The sequence below is a fragment of the Arvicola amphibius genome, chromosome 1, assembly GCF_903992535.2.
Source record: "Arvicola amphibius chromosome 1, mArvAmp1.2, whole genome shotgun sequence".
NCBI classification, from domain to species: Eukaryota; Metazoa; Chordata; class Mammalia; order Rodentia; family Cricetidae; genus Arvicola; species Arvicola amphibius.
In genome coordinates, this window is record NC_052047.1 from 187,015,701 (window position 1) to 187,024,335 (window position 8,635).

The 8,635-nt window shown below is 52.4% G+C and overlaps 1 protein-coding gene across 1 annotated transcript in view; it reads left to right on the forward strand.

Annotated features, from left to right (window-relative positions):
- Nucleotides 1-7,981, forward strand: part of Neurl1 (neuralized E3 ubiquitin protein ligase 1) — an 81,491-nt gene extending 73,510 nt beyond the window's left edge. Inside the window, exons 4-6 of the mRNA XM_038313600.1 lie at nt 2,232-2,921; nt 6,276-6,422; nt 7,743-7,981. Of these exons, the coding sequence (XP_038169528.1) occupies nt 2,232-2,921; nt 6,276-6,422; nt 7,743-7,981 (1,076 nt within the window). The remainder of the gene's footprint in view (nt 1-2,231; nt 2,922-6,275; nt 6,423-7,742) is intronic.
- Nucleotides 7,982-8,635: the final 654 nt, after the last annotated feature.

An 8,635-nucleotide genomic window follows, 5' to 3' on the forward strand; every position in this document is an offset into this window, starting at 1 on the left:
TGTCTCCCCGTTTCCCCTCACCTCTGCCCCTGAACATCCCCAGCCTCCAAGCCACTACCGTCGTTGTCAGAGTCAATTCCCTGGAATAATCGAGTTTTCTGGTTGGTTCCCTCCTCCTTGCCAAGGCAATACTGGGAACCCCAACCCGTCAGGCCCCAGGAGGCTTTCGGAGCAGCCTGAGACTTAGGAAGGGCAGCGCTTAACCTTCCTGAGTCCAGATAGCAGCATCGGGGAGAGATAGAGGGAGGGGCTTTGGCGGCTCCTCCACCTTCAGTGGAAGGCCAATGATGGCTCTTCTTGCTGGCTTAGTCTTCTAGGCTTTGCCAGAGGACTTGGGCACCCCAGTCACCTCGGTACAGGGAGGCATAGGTCATGGTGTGGCTTACAGTGGTGCCCGTCAGATTTGGGAATGCCAACTCTGCAGAAGGGGTTCTATCAGAAACGAGTGTGATTCTGGGTGGTGGTGGAGCACGCCTACAATCCCAGCACTCCAGAGGCAGAGGCAAGCTGATTTCTGTGAGTTCAAGGCCTTTCTCTGTCTGGTCTACAGAGAAAGTTCCAGGACAGCCAGGGCTGTTACACAGAGAAACTCTGTCCCAAAGGGTGTGGCATTGGGGGATGGACAGACCTTGCCAATACTGAGTCTACTTACTCATTGACTATCACCCAGCACCCCTGAGTTGTATTTACAGTGGGGTGGCCTCCACGGGCTGTTTTAAGGATAACATTTGGAGTTAGCACATGTTGCTGTCACTGTAGGTTACAGATCCACAGAGCAGGGACGTAGCATACCATTAAACAAACATGGCTGGAAGCAGCTGTTGGCACGAAAGGGAGGTGCTTGGGGTACAGTGAGACACCAGCGGTGTGAAAAGGGAACACATGCAGTGAGCAGCAGGGATTTGAGCCTGGCGTCCATGCCCATGGAAGGGCTTGACACACTTCCTGGATGCCCAGAAGTTATGCACATAATTTAGTGACAGTGTTCTGAGATGCGCCGAAGTTATCACATTTTCAGAACGGCTTATTACTCATGGAAGGTTAAACATTATTGGTGTTTATAGAGTAGAACTCAATTTTTGCATTAGCGAAAACCTAAAATACATCTAAAAGGATCTGTCATGCCACAATCCAAATATGGAAAAGGTCCCCCTCCTCCTTCTCTGGGTAGCTGGCTAACAGGCGGCCTTGTGTGCTTCTTTTTGCTGGAGTGTATGTATCATCTTCAGAATGAAGCTTGTATCAGCTGTCTGGATTAGTGAGACAAGGTTGGAAGCTCGGTGAAGCTGCTCTCAAAAGTCTATTTCTTGGATGAATTTAACTTCCTTCCACATTAATGTCTTTACGTGACAATGGTAACCTCAAGCCTAAGTATTGGTTTTAGATGTTGCTGTTTATGCAAAGAAACTGGGAGAGAGCGGTCCCCTCTGGACTCCTAGAGTGTTACAGATTCAATAGTACCTGTGACTAATGGTTATTGTTTGTGTAAAAGCCACTCTGAGGACTGGGGAGGATAGCTCAATGGGCAAAAAACACGAGGACCTGTGTTAGCTGTCTTTTAAAGGCAGGATGTATCGGTATGTTTATAATCCCACTGCTGGGGACTGGGAGATTCCTGGGACTCGCTAGGTAGCCAGCCCACAGTCTACTTGGCTGTTTCCAGACGAAGAGGGGGTGGGAGGGATTGGGGGGAGAGAGTTTGTTCTCTAAACAATCAATCGTGGACCGTGCCTGAGAGACAACACCTAAGATTGACTTCTGGCCAAATCCTAGATGTTAAACATAAAGTAGGGAAGTCCTAGGGATTAGAATTTAAGAAATCTTTTTCTCCCGTGGAGGGGCTGAGGGTGGGCTGAGGGTACAGGACATCAACCCACTAAAACTGTAAGTCTTAGCGGCACTGTGGCACACACAGAGTTCGAGGCTAGGCTGGGACATGAGGCTCTCAGAAAAAGAAAAGGTCCTTCTAATACAGTTTAAGAATCAGCATACTGCAAGTTCTGCAGGGTTACTGAAAACTAAGGAGAAAGCATTGCTGGCTGGAAAGCATTTAGAAGCAACTAGATGGCCTTGAAGTTGGTGTCTTCCAGCGGCATGCTTTGTTTAAAAAGAACATTCCCGCGCCCCCTTCGCTTTCCAACTTTGCACCTTTAGTGTCGGTGGCGCAGGCAGACTGCGCGACCGCTGTGGGACGGTGACGGTCGCCCTGTCTCTCGCCTTCCCCGCTGCAGACAGCGAGCTGGTGCTGCCCGACTGCCTGCGGCCGCGCTCCTTCACCGCGCTCCGGCGGCCGTCCCTGCGGTGCGAGGCGGACGAGGCGCGCCTGTCCGTGAGCCTGTGCGACCTCAACGTGCCGGGAACCGACGGCGACGATGGCGCACCGCCCTCCGGCTGCCCGATCCCGCAGAACTCGCTCAACTCGCAGCACAGCCGCGCGCTGCCGGCGCAGCTCGACGGCGACCTGCGCTTCCACGCGCTGCGCGCCGGCTCGCACGTCCGCATCCTGGACGAGCAGACGGTGGCGCGCCTGGAGCACGGGCGCGACGAGCGCGCGCTCGTCTTCACCAGCCGGCCTGTGCGCGTGGCCGAGACCATTTTCATCAAGGTCACGCGCTCCTGCGGTGCGCGAGCTGGCGCGCTGTCCATCGGGGTCACCACGTGCGACCCTGGCACGCTGCGGCCGTCCGACTTGCCCTTCAGCCCCGAGGCCCTAGTGGACCGCAAGGAATTCTGGGCGGTGTGCCGAGTGCCAGGGCCTCTGCACAGCGGCGACATCCTGGGCCTGGTGGTCAACGCCGACGGTGAGCTGCACCTGAGTCACAACGGCGCGGCAGCCGGCATGCAACTGTGCGTGGACGCCTCGCAGCCCCTCTGGATGCTCTTCAGCCTGCATGGCGCCATCACGCAGGTCCGCATCCTCGGTGAGTGCCGGGGTGATCCTGCAAGGGCCTAGCAGCTAGACTGTCACCCTAGGTGAGTTCTGGGTGAGGCAGAAACTTATGGCTCACTGATGGCTGGGAGAGATCAACTCACATCCCAACAGACACACACACAGCCTGGCCAGATCTGTATGCTCCAGTGTAAAAATTGGGGAAAGGGAGTTTGCACTAGCAGTGAACTGAGACTCAAGTTTCTTCAGGGTTCTTGTGAGCCTTACTGAAAATCAGGTTGGCTGGTTGTGGTGTTCCATACTTGTAATCCCAGCATTTAAGAGGCAGAGGCAGGAGGATCTCTGCAAGTTCGCCGCTAACCTGGTCTGCATATTTTTCCAGCTAAGCCAGAATTTCTTAGCAAGCTGTCTCAAAAACAGAAAAACGGTAACAGAAACGTTGCTGTCTTCTTGGGTTGATACCTGCCTCAGAGTAGGGGAATGCCCGAGCAGGTGGCCTTCAGGAATGAGATTGCAGTGCTGCAAACCATTCTCAGAGGAGGCCCTTTGAAAGGACTGGGGGGTGTGGGCTGTGTTAAGCCACACTCCCTGGCTGGTTCTATGGGATAAGTGTCCCTTACTGTGACCAGATGTCTGACAAGGTGATTGAAGGGAAGATGGGTCTGATTTGGCTCACGGTTTGAGAGAACAGTCCAGCCTAGTGGAGGATGGGTAGCAGTAATGGGAGGGGGTCACATGGCACCCACCTGCTGTCAGAGAGGTGTGTGCCTGCGCTCAGCTCCATTTCTCCTTTCTTTTTATTCAGCATGGGAAGCCAGCCCTGGATGGGTGGCTTTACCCTGCTGGCTGTTTCTCCCTAGCCTCGCTGTAAACGGCAGACCTCTGAATCCTGCCTGCAGAGATCCTAATGCTGCAGCTGTCGAGTAGATTCTGGACTTTTGACTTTGATGCTGTTGTTTTTGAGACAGGGTCTCTAAACAGCCCTGCCTGTCCTGGAACTCATTATGTAGACCAGGCTAGCTCCATACTCACAGAGACCCAACTCTGCCTCCTGAGTGCTGGGGTTAAAGGAGTACACCACCACGCCCAGCTGGTTTATATTTTTATTTAAACCTTTACCCAAGGTTAGGGAAACCTGGGCCTCTCTACCCATGGCTCAACCCAGGCATCTTGGTAGAGTTGGTAGTGTGTGCAAATGAGCTCGCCTGAGCTGCTGTCTGAGCTCCACCTGCTGTGAGGGACCCATGCAGCCCGGTGCTTGTGTCTGTGTATGTGGTGCTGTTGAGACTGTTGAGGAGTGTGGAGAGCTTGTGAAATGGGATGAAAATCAGCGCGGACGTCCGGTTCCGGACAGACCAGATGAAGGGATAATGGGTGAACTGTAAGAAGAAAAGCTACATCCAGAAGTGAAGCCAGAGTACCGAGGAGTTAGAGCTGGAAGATAAACAGGAAGGAAGGAGACGAAATCAGATTAGAGGAAACAAAATCAAACAGGAAGGGAGGCGAACATGAAATCGGGCTGGGAAGCACGCATACACACATCTGAGCTGAGGTGAGAGAGAACCGCTAACTGTTCTCGGGGAACAGAAGCACACAGAGGCAAGGCGTGCTCTTGCATCAGCCCCACCTCATAACAGCGGAGCAACTCTCCAGTAAGGCTCTGTCATCCGAAGGGGTTCACGAGAGGGAGCGAAAGGGACCGAAAACAGAACACGGGATTTTTTTTTCTGTCCCAGGTGGTAAGTGGGTCAAGGTGGATGTCAAGAAATACCACCCAGAACTCACTGTCTATTAATAGCTCCTAGCTGTTTGGAGAATTGGGCATGTCAGCCAGCAAAGTGCTGGGGAATCCTGCCTGCCTCCGAAGGGGAACCAAAGCCAGGAGCAGCATAGGAAGATTTACTGTTCCCCATACAGTAAATGCTTGGCTTTGTGAAAGTCCCCCATAAGCTGATAACTCAGGGCTATTTCCTTTATCCATGTGTACAGCACCTACAGCTTCCTTTGTGTTCACTGGTAAATCAAACTGTTTTCACTACAGACAACTATTATCAGGGTTGCTTGCTAGACAGGTTTGAAAATGCTAGTCCATGCTGGTAGGGTAAGAAAAGCAAATAGGTATGCATTTCTGAAAAGAGATGATAGTTTATTTAAAATATTAATGTAGTAAGAGAAACTGTATGAACTGGGCCTGTAACCCCAGCTATTTGGGAGGCTGCGGCAGGAGGACCAGATGTTTAAGGTTTGCCTGGGCTGCAGAGCAAGTTTGAGGCCAGCCTAGGCCACTTAGTGAGATCCTATCTTAAGCTAAAAAGCTAAAAGGGTACTGGGTAGGTGACAGATGTTTTGCTAACACGAGTGAAGCCCTAGGTTCAGTCTCTAGTGTGGAGGTGAGAAGAGGGAGGAGGAGAAAAGAGACCCAGCCTGTAGCGATGAGCTGCGGGCTGTGTTCTGGTGCCCGGCTCTCGGCCGCCTGGCTAGTTTATGCCCCAAAATAACAACACACAAACTGTATTCATTTAAACACTGCCTAGCCCATTAGTTTCAGCCTCTTACTGGCTAACTCTCTCTTGCTTTAACCCATATTTAGTATCTGTTTAGCATCACAAGGTGGTCGCTTACCGGGAAAGATTCAGCAAGTCTGACCTGGTGGCTGGCTTCATAGCATCTGGCCCAGAGAGGAGAAGCATGCGGATTGCTTGAGGCATCTGCCTCATTCCCAGCATCCTGTTCTGTCTACTCCACCCACCTATGTTCTAACCTATCAGGCCAAGCAGTTTCTTTATTAATTAACGAATAAAACCATCAGATAGATAGAAGACACACCTACATCACCAGCCTGTGAACATTCATTGATCTTAGAAATGGCGACACCATTAAATGAGTTACAGCTAGCAGTTGTAACAGAGCATTAGGGCCTGTGGGAAAGCCCGGGCAGTGAGGCTTCTTGCTCCCAGCAAGCTCATGGTTCTGCTAGGGCACAGAGCTGGATTCTCTTCAGGCTGTGTGGCTGGGTCTGGCTCGTCAATGGCCATGAGGTAGTGTTTAGGGGGGAGGCAAGGCTGCCCAAGGATTGAGGTTTGAGGACAGTCTCAAGAGGGCAAAGGCTCTGTCCCCAGTCTCACCTGTGGACAGTGTACCTCTGGGAAGGACTAGGCAGGAAAGAGGGAGGGAGGGAGGGAAGAAGGAAGGGAGAGGTTGTAGGACCGGAATATAGGGACCTCGGTGCCCGTGTAGAGAAAGCAGAACCATGAGCTTGCTGGGAGCAAGAAGCCTCACTGCCCGTGCTGTCCTACAGGCGGGCGTGGGGGCCCTCGGTGAGGGTAGGAACTGAAGTTTTCTCTATTAGGCTAATGGCACTGTGGCCCATCCGCCCCTTTTCCAGGCTCCACCATCATGGCTGAAAGGGGCGGCCCATCTCTCCCCTGCTCACCTGCTTCCACTCCAACCTCTCCCAGTGCTCTGGGCAGCCGCCTCTCGGATCCTCTGCTCAGCACCTGCAGTTCCGGGCCTCTGGGTGGCTCTATTGGTGGTGAGTACCAAGGCCCTGGGGTTGGGTCGATGCTTCCCTTCTCATACGTATATTCTTCAGAGAGGGACCGGCCGTGCAGCCTTTGTTAGGGCTGGGGCTGGCAGCTCTCACCAGGGGACTTTTATTCTTTTTTTTTAAAAAAATATTTATTTATTTATTTATTTATTATGTATACAACATTGTTTGTGTGTATGCCTGCAGGCCAGAAGAGGGCACCAGACCCCATTACAGATGGTTGTGAGCCACCATGTGGTTGCTGGGAATTGAACTCAGGACCTTTGGAAGAGCAGGCAATGCTCTTAACCTCTGAGCCATCTCTCCAGCCCCAGGACTTTTATTCTAAAAAAAATAATAATTTTTTAATTATTTAATAATGTGCATGCATGAATGTGTGAGGTGCCTGATGAGGTTAGAGATGTGCTGGATGCCCGGAGCTGGAGTTACAGGCAGCAGGCGGTTGCAAGCTACCTGATGTGGTTCAGGAATCAAACTCAGGTCCTCTGGAAGGGCAGCCCTCCTATCTGTTGACACAGCTCTTTAGATGTCTCAGTTAGAGTTTCTGTGGCGGTGAAGAGACACCATGACCACAGCCACTCTTATAAAGGAAAACAATTGGGGCTGACTTACAGTTTCAAAGCCCATTAGCGCCATGGCAGGACATGGCAGTGTGCAGGCAGACATGGTGCTGGAAAAGGAGTCGAGAGTTCTACATACATCTTGATCTGTAAGAAGCAGAAGGAAAAATCCTCACAGTGGCCAGACTTGAGCTTTTAAGACCTTAAAGCCCCCTCTTCAGTGACACACTTCCTCCAACAAGGCCACACCTCCTAATAGTGCCACTCCCTATGGGTCAAGCATTTATACATGAGGATATGGGGGCCGTATCTGTTCAAACCACCATGGATGTGTAGCTGTCGCTTTTTAAAAAATAATCTTTAAGATTTATTTTAAATTTGTGTGTGTTGTGTGTGTGGATATGTGTGTGTAGGCACCATGGAGCCCAGCGAGTATCTGATCTTCTAGAGGACCTCTGGAAATGCACCCAGGGTTAGTGCAGGAGGCTCATGCCTTAGAAGACTTGGGAAGTCCTTTTTTCCTTTCCTCCTTTGCTGTCTCTGCTCCTCTGGCCCTAGTCTGGGGCCGTGTGGCCAGAGCCGAGCTACTGGAGCTCAGCTTCTTCCTTTGAGCAGGAAGGTGGGATGCCAGTGTGAACAGCTGGCTTTCCATCCTGGAGGAAGACATGAGCCCAGGATCCCCTTTCTCATAGGCCCTGGGCTGGGCTGGGTCACATCCCATTCTAATTGGTGCTTTTACTCTCAGGGACGGCCCCCAACTCACCCGTGAGCCTGCCCGAGTCACCAGTGACCCCAGGTTTGGGCCAGTGGAGTGACGAGTGCACCATTTGCTGTGAACACACAGTGGACACGGTCATCTACACGTGTGGCCACATGTGCCTCTGCTACTCCTGTGGCCTGCGCCTCAAGAAGGCCCTGCACGCCTGCTGCCCCATCTGCCGGCGCCCCATCAAGGACATCATCAAGACCTACCGCAGCTCCTAGCCCACAGCCCACTGCAGAGCCCACCCGCACGCCCACTTCCGCAGACAGCAGCCCAGCAACAGCGAAGGGCGAAGCCAACAGGGTCCCGTCTACGTTTTCAAAACTCTTCCTCCTTTTCCATTAAATATGGGAAACCAAGGTCCCTGGAGGTTTGGGCTGAGAGGATCTGAGGCAAGGAGCGAGGTGCAGGGGGGGGGGGGGCACAAGCAGTACATAATGAGTGGAGGGGAGGAGAGAAGGCTACCCCACAATCTCCCTCTTTACCCAGATGTCTGCAGGGTGAGGGGCTGAAGCCGAGTCTCAGCTTGTTGCCATCCCTCACGATCTAGGCAGATTTCTAAGCTGTGCTGCCTGGTGGCACCTTGGAGAGAGTGAACATGTAGCTTCCCCTGGGCAGTTCGGGAAGAGGCCAGTGGACTCCTCTCATCCTGGGCAGATGCAAACTGCATGTCCTATCTCTTTTCCTTACCCGGAGTGGGTAAAAGACAGGCTGCAGAAGATTCCAGGTCCTAGGTCCTTGACCTTGTGCCAACCTGCCGCATTCAGGACCTCTCCTTGCCGTAGTAATTTGCACCAATCATCTCACTGGTGCCGATGCCTAGGGTGCCCTTCAGTATAGGCTGAGGTGGGCCTTACTGTTGTCAGGGTCTCAAA